The 13,077-nt window shown below is 32.3% G+C and overlaps 1 protein-coding gene across 5 annotated transcripts in view; it reads right to left on the bottom strand.

Moving 5' to 3' along the window:
• Positions 1-13,077, bottom strand: part of LOC133177003 (uncharacterized) — an 80,048-nt gene that overhangs the window by 52,344 nt on the left and 14,627 nt on the right. For all 5 annotated transcript variants that reach the window (XM_061312082.1, XM_061312081.1, XM_061312080.1 and 2 more), the window contains exon 3: positions 8,386-8,552. In XM_061312082.1, coding sequence (XP_061168066.1) covers positions 8,386-8,552 — 167 coding nt within the window. The remainder of the gene's footprint in view (positions 1-8,385; positions 8,553-13,077) is intronic.

Genomic DNA, 13,077 nt, shown 5'->3' with positions numbered 1-13,077 from the left:
CAATTGTCATGAAATAATTCTGCAACAGGGTGTCACATGCCTTGATTTTCTACTCTACACTTATTGCAATTAGCTTTTTATCTTCCTACTCTGGTCAAGTGCAGATAATTAAAAAGAAAAAAAATTGTTCTCCCATTTGCCTCATTTCTGTCCAGTATTGATCCAGGGACAGTCCTGCTTTCCCCTAGAGAGTAAAACTCTATCCAACTGTATCTCAAAAATAACACAATAGAGGCTGTTAAACCAAAATAACAGAGAAAATTAATCATTTATTATTGATTAATTCATGAGAAGCCATTAGGAACATAAATAAATATTTTCACATAGATAACACAGTTGATTTACATGAAAAGAAAAACCTTTCACCCAGGTGGTCGTGAGTGTCATTCTTAAATAGAAAAGCACCACTTCAAATCACAGAGCTTTAATTGATTTAATACGATTGGCTGCACCGCAGCTTCACAAAATCATCATTGCATAGCAAGCATTTAAATGATTTTATTGGTGAAATAAGAGCAACAACTTCATATTGTGTGAAAATTTTAAAGCATTTGAAAATGTTACCAACAATGTGGTTTGAAGTACTTGTTTATTGATATATTTCTGTTCTCTCTTGTAAGATCAATGACAATAATAAAGGGGATCAGTGAAGACTCTACTTACTACATTACATGCTAACTGTATTACATGCTTACCAGTCCAAAGACTGAAACAAAATGTGATGAGAATTATGATTTACATTCTGAAGTCATGAATTTTTTGGCAGTATGAAAAGTTTTGGCAAGATGACTCTGAATAAGTCTTATCTGACCTTTGACCTTGACAGAGATTAAGCTTTGACCCTGACCTTTAATTCAGAAGTCTTTATTTTGTAAAGTCAGGCTGTGAGGGGAAATCAGACAAGTCAGAAACAATGTACTGCCAAAATTTTATCCTTGAGAACATAAAAGTGTAGCCTGAAGATGATTTGAATGTAGGACCTTAAGCTCTGAAATCAAGTACATCGTGCTCTTCTATCTGAATACTGTTCTTTAACCATCAACTTGTATAATGAATGCAATGATTTTTATCCAAATGAATGGTTTTTGAAAGAGCAAAGAAATAATGCATGGCCATGGTTAAAAGTACTTAAAACCAAATAATTAAACTTTTTTGCATGTTAATGCCATTTACACTCTATTTTAAAGAAACCTAAATAGAAAAGATGAAAAGAAAAATTCGAACATTTTATGTTTAGATGCATTTTACACAATTGGTTAACATTCATTGTGACAAATTTCTTTTGATTTGAACCATTAAAAATTTTCATCAAAGAGATGATCACTGATCACCTGCATCAGGTAACATGGAGTCCATTTGTGGGTTTTGGGTGTATATGATGACAAGGGAGTTTCCAGTAGCTCCTTATTAATTGTAGTCTGAGCTCAGTCTGGGCTGTATGGCACACTGACTTCACACTGTAGGCCTTAACACAACATTGTGTTATCTATGAACCATAAGTAACAGGGCCACACTAAAATAAATAGCTTTTTCCATTGCAGTACGTAAAACAAAAAATAAAGAGAGGTCTTATACAATTACCTTTGAATACATTATCCAGTTGTGAGTAGATAAATGGATTAAGTTGCCATTAAATATAAGTAATTTAACAAAAGTTTAATTACAAAACTGGTCCTCATTGTCATTTAGCAGATGTAATTTAACAGAAGTCTGTCTACCAAGAATTGTTGTACTTGTCATCTGGTACATGTAAATTAATGCAAGTCAAACTTCAAATAAACCTTTTTCTGAGAGATCAGGGTTAAGTCCAGTTTGATTGCCAGTTTCTCCCCCCTCCCTTCAATGAATCACAATAAATAATGACTGTGTAGACATAAAACAATATTTTGATATACTTATACTAATGACTCTGGCAATATGATTTATAGTGTTAAACCTTTCATATATATCATTACAATAAATAGTTTTTTTTCTGCATTCTCTGTATTTTAAAAACAATACACTCATATCATGTCATCTCTTTCATAATACAATCAAGGTAGCCTGCCAGAGGCACTCAGAATTTTATAATCCAAATATTTAATGAGAACTAATTCATTTCCACTGAACATTTCCACTTTAAATGTTAGCAATTGAAACTCATGCTTTTCAAAATGGCATTGACCTTGATTATTTAAGGAAATGCAAGAATACTACAGACATATTTGACCTTGACCTTAAAACACTTACTCTTAAGCAATGTCCATAGTAATGACCAATCCCTATATCTAGTGTGGTGTTTATTTTCCCATCATATAGATATAAATAAATCACACTAATATTGTCAGTTTATACCCTGTGGTTTCAGCTAATAAATCCCTATGTCTCCAGAACGTTTAGAACTTCCCTCACTCGAGACAAGAAACCTACATCTTTTGACAGACACTGACAAAATACAAGCAAACACTTCCCTACCTAATTGTAAAATTAGCAATGACTAAATGGCAAGTTCTTCATGTGGTATATACCACGGATGCTTCACAAGACGTTTGGTCTTTTGGTAAAATTTCTCTCTTCTATAATCTCAACCTTTCCTTGAAAGATGATGGTTGGCTAAATATTTAGTGAGGTAAATAAAAATTAAGATGCAAAAAAAAAATTTCTTTTCGTATTCTTCACATAAAACAGGACATTTAACATGTGTGCTATAAGAGCGAGTTGACTACTATATTAAACAAACTAAGTGTTTTTTTTTATTTGAAAGAGTGACAGGCATCCAACAAAGATGTATAAAAAAGTGAGAATGAAACCATCTTTTTGACAGAAATAAATTTAAAAAAATATATTCATTGCTTTAGTATTCTATCTGATATTTCACTAGGTTTTAGACTTTTATTTCCATCCAATCCTTATAATATTACTTAGATTAAAATGCAATGAACTTGCTGTATGACATAGATTAGGTCTTTAACAGACTAATCAAACCCTAAAATATATTCTGAGGAAAACATAAACGAGACACACACTTATTCTGCACTTTGAAGCAGTTTATAAAGCATCAAAGAAATTTTTTACCAAGCTACCTTAAAATGCAAAGATTTCTTTTATATTAAGATCATCCCTTTGACTACTGGCAAGACTGAGTAAAGTTCATCTGAAAATACATATTTTACCTTCACACACACTAACACATAAATATCTATACATAAACCATATGCAAAATAACCTGTATGCACCTGTTGCATTTCTTGACAAAAATAAATAACCTTTTCATAATCCAGAGTTTGAAGGTAATTAATATACTGGTTTCCTTGTAACATTTTCTATAGGGATACATTTGTAAAGATTATATTAAAATTTATCAGTTCACCTAGTAACCATGAACCTAACAAAATCCAGAAATTGAAAAGGAAAAAGAAATGTGATGCACTTTAAAGTTTGTCCTGTGAATATATATCTCTAATTAATGAATTAATCACTTGTTGAAACTGAATGATATATGTCTTGTTTCTCTCATCTAACATATTATATATATATATATATATATATATATATTATCATTTTTGACGTCTCATTTTATATATTTTAAAAATTCAAATGATGAGCACAGCAAATTGCTATAGAAAATATATTCTGTCATTCTGTGCTCATCAAACTTTACTCTGTCCATCTGCAAATGGGGAATTAAATCATCAAAAATTGGCTAAATAAGCATTTTGCCCTCAAGTATTTTTTAATCAAGTTGTCTTATAAAATGCTGACTGAAGAAAAGTCGTGCTAAAATATGAATAGTTTGTCTATTTGTCTGCATGTACACACCCTCCATTTGACTTTCTGTAACTTTGATCTTTAAATAACTTGTTCACTTAAAGAAAAAATTTCACATGGGAACACCATTTTTGGTTGTACTGAAGTGGTTCATTATAAGGTCTTGGCTCTGAATCGTGTAAGTCAGTCAGTGCTACTATATCAGACGGTACATGACTTTGGGATTTGAGCAGACATTGAATGAACATGCCACTTCTAATTAATAGTCAAATTTTTATATAATTGTAATTGAAAGACAAATGGAATTATATACATGAGATAAGTGTTCCCATAAATCTTCTTGTCTGATAAAATCAGTGAAAAGGAAAGAAAACTAAAAAGAGACCAGTACCTCTTGATTAGACATTCAACACGTAGAAAACATCATTTATCATTTAGCAACATCTAAAAACACATAAAGAAGGCACTGGTCTGACAATATACCAAACTCAGCTGTAAAGAATTTATTTTTGTTTAAAAAAAAAAAATCACACAAAATTGTGTTTTTAAAATTTAATCAAAGGACATGAAAGACTCTCTCTCAAGAATGGAAAATAATCAAAAAATGTAATTAGCATTTTGTTTTCCATTTCTCCATGCATGACGGTGATATGGTTGATTTTTTTTTTTTTGTGTCATGCAGCCATTGGATTGTGAACTAGCTCACACAGTTAACGACTGTCTTAAATAATTAAAACACGCAACACAGTTGTCGAGAGTCTACAAGTTTAAATGTCACACACACTGTGCCTACTTACTTATCATATACTATTAAACAAATACAATACTCTCTTAAGTTCTGCTGCAGAAAAGGATTACAAGAAATCAGAGAGAGGTTATAAGTTAGCGTACATATGATCACTGTTGTCTATAGGTTAACGTGCTTGGCCACCCTAAAAGTTGCCATAGATTATCACGAAGCGATAATCTACTTAATTGCTGATATTTTGCTTTAGAGGAATTTGAGATTTTTGCTTCTTTCTTCCATACTGTATATCAAAAAAGGATTGAAGGAATTTTTATGGTATACCTGGGTGGTAGGGGAGATAAGTTATGATAGTTCACAAAAGCTGGAAAAATACCTTAAAGCACCTTCAGTTCTGCTTCTCAACATTAAAGGACATTTTCATGATATACCTATAGATAACATCAGAGGGCCACAAAAGCTTGTACGGCAAGGAAGTTTGTCCTGTCTATAAATAAGTATGATGTATTACAGGTACATGATATGAAGACCTAAACATCATACATCACAGGTTCATTATGACAAGGCAGGCAAATTATAGGCTGTGTGCCTGATTATGGTTCCTCTGTCACTAATAATTAACTATGTCCCATGTTTTTATGCTGAGTGGTCAAGATATGTGAATGAAATAAAGATCAGGAGACTTTTCATTCACACAACTCAGGTGTTGTAATTAAACAGATGTTGCTAAATGACATGACAGGTATTATTCAATTAAAAGAAAAATTATGAATGTAATATAAACTATAAAAGAAGGGCAATTTTCATATTTTCACACTTAAAAATCTACATTTTAAAGTTTTGCAAAGAGATGTACAGTAAAACTTGGTCATAGCAAAGGGACCAGTGAATTTACTTAAGGAATAAATTTAATAGCTACCCAAGTTATACTGGTATAACCTGGGTTGGGGTAGTTTATGCTTTATAAACCACAAAGCGGATTATAAAAAAGAGTAAACTGTGCCAACCCAGGTTATACCAGTATAACTTGGATAGCTATTAATTCATTCCTTATAATTTAATTTTCCATCATTAAGTGTAGAAAATAACACAATTTCTCCTTCAAAAATGCCTTCAAATTGTACATACTTTAAATATAACATCAAGCGGATTGATACGTTTTTGACATAAGTTGTGATGTAGGCAACCCAGGTTATACGATATAGTCTAATTTTTTTATCCAATCAAACGACACGTTACAAGCAAAATTAAATTATTTCACTATATCCATAATATATTCATTATATCTGTATAACAAATAATTAAGGTAGCAAATTTGCAATTTGCATCCATTGAAATATGACTACCAAATATGTTCTGAACAGGGAAGAACTCTTTCCATTGCTAAATTTTCTGATATATTGAATTTCAAATATAAGTACTTATGAGAACTATAATGTCAAGTCAATATTTTATATTTTGTTATATTTAAAAAAATCATTATAAAAGATGTAAATTTCATTATTTTTAACTATAGGACATGAAATCAGTTTGCTATATCCATAACTTTGTTAAATCAGAGTTTATTATAACCATAAAATTTTACAAGGAATTGTTAAGAATTTTGCTGGGGAAACCCAGAAAACTTTGCTATATCCGTAAATTTGCGATATCTGTGTTTGTACAAAACAAGTTTTATTGTACATAACCAATCTTTGGCTTTATAACTTTAATTGGTGCTATTCAAGCCACAAAAAATGCCTATATCTTTTGTGTTTTATAGATAGCAGTTGTAGCTTGGGAAAGAGATTTTTTAGACTATAGATGAAGATTCCATTATTTGTTGATCTAGACCTTAGTTGCCTGTTTCTATAGTGACATTTCTGGGGTATTCATCTTTCAGATTATAAAGTCAACAGACTTCGGCACTGACTAAGCATCACAAGGGAATTTTATAGATGTCAATTTTTATTATGATTTTTTTTTTCATCCCTGCAGATCATGATTGCTTATAAATCTGTAGACAGTACTTCTAGAAAATTCAACATAAAATAAACTGTTTTAATAGAAAAGCCTTTTTTACAAGGCTGCTCTGGGAAAAAACACATTGTTTTTCATGCCTGTTATAACAATACTAATCAATAAGTATTGATCAAACTGCTGGTAGCCTCATAAAATTGAATTAACATGAGGATAAGAACTGTGCACAAAATATAAACTTAACATCTTGTTTTTGAAGGGCTTCATGTACAAAATTATCACAATATGACGTAAACTAAATACCAAAAAGGTGTTTTATGGGACCTTTTTCATTACCAAAACAGGTTCTCCATCTAGGAGCTCTTCCCTATTGGGAGATGTAACCTGCAGCAGCTACGAGCTAGATTAATCTGCCTAGGAGTCGTTAAATTAATGATCTAGTCACCTATCAGAAATTTTAACTTATCAATCCTTCTGGTTTAGGTTTCCTTCCACAATCAACATTCTATAGATTGGTGAATCTCTCCTGATAATTAGTCTGTGATCAGAAAGAGACAGGGGACCACTATTAAGAGAGGGAAACTAATTAAAGGTCTTTTTTTTTCTTTTCCAACAGATTCTATGTCAATCTCTGTCATGCACCCACATTGCCAAGATTTACTACTGCATTTCTTATGTAAAAATATAAGACAGTTTTCACACTTATAAGCCTAACAGTTTGAAAAAGCTAGGATACAAAACTCTTAACAATAAAAAACAAAAAACCAAAATTGCTTTTTAATGATAATTGCTTCACGGTGATTTTTCTCTTTGCAAGACGCCAAAAAAAAGCAAGATGCAGGAAATTTGAATGTTACTGCTTGTATGATTTTCTCATGTTAATTCTGATTTTGCTCCCAGCATACATTTGTGTTTTGCAGCTGCCTACACTCAGCCTAATGAGAATGTTGGAACACTCAGGAATTGTCAGCATTTCTGTGACAGGAGGCAACTGTCACATTTACAGATTGGGTTTCTTTTTAAAAATAGTTTTTCCTCCTGGAGATGTAAAGGGATTTAAGATTTTCTGCTTTTCAGGTTAATTCTTGAAAGTCTTAATTCTGGGTGCTAGAACACAATTTTAAATTTGTTTGCACTACCAAAATTTCATCTTTGCAAAAACTGAAAGCATTTAATTATCATCATCTCAATTTTATAATTTACCATACTGTGGAATTATCATTGTTCCTGGGGGACCAATGCTCTTGGATTTCATACTAAGTCACCCATACCCATGAATTTACATCCCCTGGCATGAACCTATGTTACTATGCCAACATGTGAGTTCATTGATCATAAGTTATGAGTTACCCATGAAATTACCTCCCCAAAAAGCAGTAAAATTTTGTTTGCCTATGAACACTGACCCTCACAAATTAAAATGATTCCAGAGCATTCTCTGAACAAGTAGTAATGCTGACAATGATATGATCACTAATGATATACACATATTCACTTATTTATTCCTTTATGGGGTGTCAAGATGTACCCTGGCATTCAATGAAGATCTTAATGAAGACACTGTCTGCATACCATTATCCCCCTTAATTAGGGGACTGGGTTTCCTCAGCGTTTATTGACAAACCATTGACCTCAATTTATATGGGTCCTATTGATAAAACCATACAACACCTGTCAGAAGATTAATCTTTATCTCCTTATTATCAATCTTGTCTCATCTACACATCAAAATTTACATATGCATCTTATCCTGTTTATATCAAAGGACCATCAGAGTACCATGTAGAAGTGTATACATACCAAACTTTCAGTAGGTTAATTAATGCATGCACATTCAGCATTTTGATCAGGAATGTAAGGCTTGGGATTTTGTTGTTGGGGATATGCAGCTAAAGAAAATTTAAAATATGGGCATATTTTCTTTTATTCTTTACCTGTGAGCAACTCCCCTTTCATGAAGATAGTGCACTGCAGATACAAGTTGTCTGAAGAAGTCTCGAGCTTTGTCCTCGGGTAAATATAATTGTTTGTAAGTCCTGATAAACGTCATTAAATCTCCACCCAAGGCACACTCAAGAACCAAACAGTAAAGAGTGGTTGCCTGCAAAATAGATAGAGCAAGCATTGAAATTTTCATTGAAATAAAATGAATTAAATAAACAATTACCATTAACTATTGGTACAATATTGTTAAATTCATTAATTATATTAGGCCATCCTTAAAAACTTGTTTGTCTGGAATTGCCGCCTGGGAGGTTTCAGACCCAGGAGGGAGGGAGGGAAATTATTTTTTCTTCAAAATTAAAAGTTAAATTAAAAATTGATGATAAAAATCTCAATAAGAAATGAACAAATTATTTTCTGCCTTTTTGTAAAGGGTATCTCCCATCAACCAGGAACCCAGTTTTGCTTAGATCCTACACTTATTGGGTGGTACATGTGGTAACAGGCCAAAAATTAATTGAATAAAAAAAATCATCTTATTTTTGGTCCATAAAATTTTTCTAGGAAGGGCCATTTCAACAAGGCGGGGGGGGGGGGGCAATTCCAAACAACCAATAATTTATTTTGGCCTTACAAGAGAATCACAAATAAAGTTTTGTTATGCAACTTTAAACAAAGAACTAACAGAAAGATTTTGAAAGCTGAAACTCAAAAATATTTTCACAAATAATTTCTTCTAAGGGAGTAAAGTAGCAATAAAATATTGAAAACTCCAGTAGAAATCTCTTTTTTTTTTTTAAATATATAGTCACTCTTTGATGCAAAACAAAGGGGGGGGGGCATTAATAGGTTGCAATATGGTTTCTGCTATAAAACCATCCTTTTTCCAATAAATCAGATGATATTTTTATTGGAGACCACACTATAACACATAAAAGGTTGTAAAGTGAGAAATTATTCAATAACTGATTATTTTCAATCTCAGGCTCTGCTTGCATGCCATAATAATTGATGGAAATATGCACATCTGCTAGATGGTCTTTTGATTGCTAGTCCATGTTCTAAATGCTCTTTACTTTCATGCTGGCATGGAAAATTAGTTACATCCCCTGGTGTACATGAATTCTTCATTTGAACAATCTAAAGAGGAGAATGTTGTGCCCTAGATGGGGATAATTATTCAGAATTTGAGGTCACAAGGCCTGTTTATCTTCATGCCAATTTATGTTGCCATTCACCATGCTTTACACACATATTTCATTTCAAGCTGAAGTCATCTTATCCAGAATTCAATTTCCATCCTCCTAACTGAATGTGCTGTTTGCCATGTTTACCAAATCAACTGCACTTGTAGACTAAGATAACTAGTCTCTGAAGTCGTTTGATGATGATTGTTTATCATCATTATGGAAAATCATTTACAATCGACCTCAGTGGTCTCCCTTTCCCCTGCTAAATCTTATCAAAAGCCAATCCAAACAATTTCTTTCATCTGACCTATTGCAGTTGACCTAAATGAAGGACTTTGAAAGAAAAGGACTACATAGTTCCTTATATTAAAAACCTACTGCCAAAGCCAAGGTCAAGGTCATGTAAAAAAAAATTGGTTATATTTTTTGCTTGATGAAAAACTATTTCATAAATAAAATACATTATTCATATTCTTATATTACAGGGATCATTTTAAAAAAGAAAGGCACAGAACAAGTATTTAAAAAACATTCAATATTTGTTTAACATTACACATAGAGCAATAAATGCTCTTCAATATGGTCATTGACTTGGTGATTTAAAATTTTACTTGGAACCTTTTTTAATTATCTTAATAATACACAACATCAGGTCTGTTTAGACAGGCAGTCACCTGAAATGTTATTTTATTTTCTTTTTTGTCACACAGTCTTAATACATCTTTGTTAATAAGATCCCATTAAAAAAAAATGGTGTTCTCAACGTCAGACACCAGTTTCTTCTTATAGCATTGTTCACAATACATGTCATACGTAACTCAAAGATTTCAAAGCAAATTAACAATGATCTTGCACTTCTCATTAACATGTGTCAAAATCGGAAGAATGTCTATCAAATGAAATTAATTCATTTTTGACGTATTGAACACAGACAGTGGAAGACAGGAAATTACTTTTCAACATAAAAAAATATACCTAGTCTATCAGGACAAACAAAGTTGTCCAATGGATGACATTTTGTACAACGTTGGGGGAAAAATTGCAGTATGTTTCCGTAAAAATTCAATACTGATTACACTGAATCATAGCAGAGGTGGATAAACCAACAAAGAGGTTGTTAATCTGATTAAAGACGGTCTCCTCCGAGAATTGTGATGCTGATGTCATAGGGAAACAAGGCTCCTCCAGAAAGACGTCAGACATTGATATTTTAAGACTCTGGGTCCATTCACTTACAATTCTGTTTTTCATTACTTGTTTTTACAAACATCTTATACGCATTTATTTCTGTGCATCAAGGTCTCCTCTTTTGAATAATTCTAGTATTTCCTACTTCAGCAACAGTTTAAATCAATTTGAAAGCTTCGAGAAGGTTTAGATTTTCTTATTTACTGGTACATCAAATGCAGTAAAGTCCTTTTACAACTACAAGCATATACAATTCCTATTTTAAAACAATTAAACTTGCATTATACAACTGTTCATACATGGGAAATTTGAAGGAAAGGTTTCTTGATCCTATACCAACTACTGAAATTTTTTGTTCCCTTAATTAGAAATCAAAACAGGTCATGTAATTGAGGATCGTTGATCTGTGGTATTGATAATCACATGTAAATTGTAAACAAGAGAAACTAGATCAGAGGTTTAAAAATGTATGCTACACACGTCAAGACTTTTTGAGACAGTATATAAAGTACATACATGTATGATGTGACAAAAATGGACAAATAAGGCTAAGATAAGGAAAACTGAAGGATCAAAATTGAAGTTACATGTTCATTATGAAAGGTTGCTTGGAGGCCAAATCCGATTAATTGACCACATTCAAAGATGGACAGGCAATTTCAATATGAAACATGATATCAGAAAACATAAAAAAATGCTCTAAATTCGATAAAAATACAGGTGTTTGGACATAAATATTCCAGAAAGTTATCATCTACTACAAAAAAGAAGAGAGATAACATCAGATTTCCAAAATTATAGCAGTACAACGTATCAATTTAGATGACTAACATAAAACTACCACAGTGGCACTGCCCTGGAATTCAATGGACAGCACATGAAGCATGCTAGACTGAATTATGTTTTTCTAATTGACCACAAAAGTAAAGATGAAAAACGCCTTTTAAACACGAGATTTTTGTGTACCTAAAATGGAGAAGTACAATAGGCATTTTTCTTGGTGAAATGTTCAAAGTGTCATCGATATAGGTTTATCTAAGGGTATGGAATTGGTCGTGTAATTGAAAAATAGCTGTACAGCTGACACGTCTTCCTGAAGACAATACTGTTGTTTTACTTGACAATGTCTACAAAACATTAAGCATTAACTGCTGTATTTTATCTATTTTTAAGGGGGTCTTGTAAAAATGAAAGCACTAAGGGCCAAATTTTCAAAAAAAAAAAGAAGTAAAAACTTGATATTACTATAGAAGGTATATATGAGAGACATAAGAGACTTTTGGAGGGAACAGAAGGATTTTCCTGCCACCTCATTCCATGGACCACATATAAGACTGGGAGGACACTTGACTTTGGAGCAATATTTGACGAGTGGAGACTTCACTGCGGGGGTAGACGTCTGATAAAGAAAAAACATCCTAATTGATAATAACAACTTCAGACATAATATAAAGAAACCCTAAAGATGGAAGCCATCCAAATCTAAGTACAAGTTTTAGGTATACAATGCAGCCATGTGAGGATAAATGTTCATAATAGGGTCAGTTCAGGTAACTTAACTCCTGTGTACGTAAAATTTGAGGCAGCTCAGTAAAAAGTCAATTTACCAACCTTGACAAAGAATTGAGTGTTGTGTTTGGTTTAAACCTTTCAAACTTGAACATTTTTGTCTGAACAGTTTTTCCTTTCAATATTTGTAGGTCAAGAAAATGAGAGTAAGGAAAAATTCTACAGAGTGAGTAGACAGACAGACGAAGAGGGCAGTACACAGTGTGTTAAATCTCCCAGGTTAACACTTACAACTAAGGCTTTCATCCGCAAAGGAAAAACTCCAAGAATATTAGGTTCAGGGTAATAAAAGAGCATGGGGATAGACTTTGATCCTTTTAATTGTGTCAACATTAGGTAGAGAGACTTGCATTGTCACAGCACACAACGGTGAATGCAGAGATTACTAACAAGGCATAATCAAGGGCTTATTTAATTGTCACTTTGTGTGTCAATTATGTCTCCCTCAGACACCATTGTAACAGTTTGTCTCAATTCAGTTAACTCAGTCAGTCTTACCAACAGGGTGAATTGAATGTGCTTATGTAGCATTGCTTTCATGTTTTTTAATAAATTTGAAATATATTGGAAAATTGAGAATGTGAGATTTGTTTTCCTGATGAAAGAGGAACTGAATTTTATTTAGAGAAAAATCAAGACCTATGCAATTTCAATCAGAATCTTTATTTTGTCACATATGTCATTGATTTTTTTTTTCATGTTTTTGTCTTGAAAATGATTTTTCCCGAATCCCAA

Source organism: Saccostrea echinata, unplaced genomic scaffold (assembly GCF_033153115.1).
Source record: "Saccostrea echinata isolate AGI-Se365-2 ecotype Australia unplaced genomic scaffold, CSIRO_AGI_Sech_v1 ptg000086l, whole genome shotgun sequence".
Lineage (NCBI taxonomy): Eukaryota > Metazoa > Mollusca > Bivalvia > Ostreida > Ostreidae > Saccostrea > Saccostrea echinata.
Note: the sequence above shows the minus strand (reverse complement) of the source record. Positions and strands in the feature narration are given on the sequence as shown.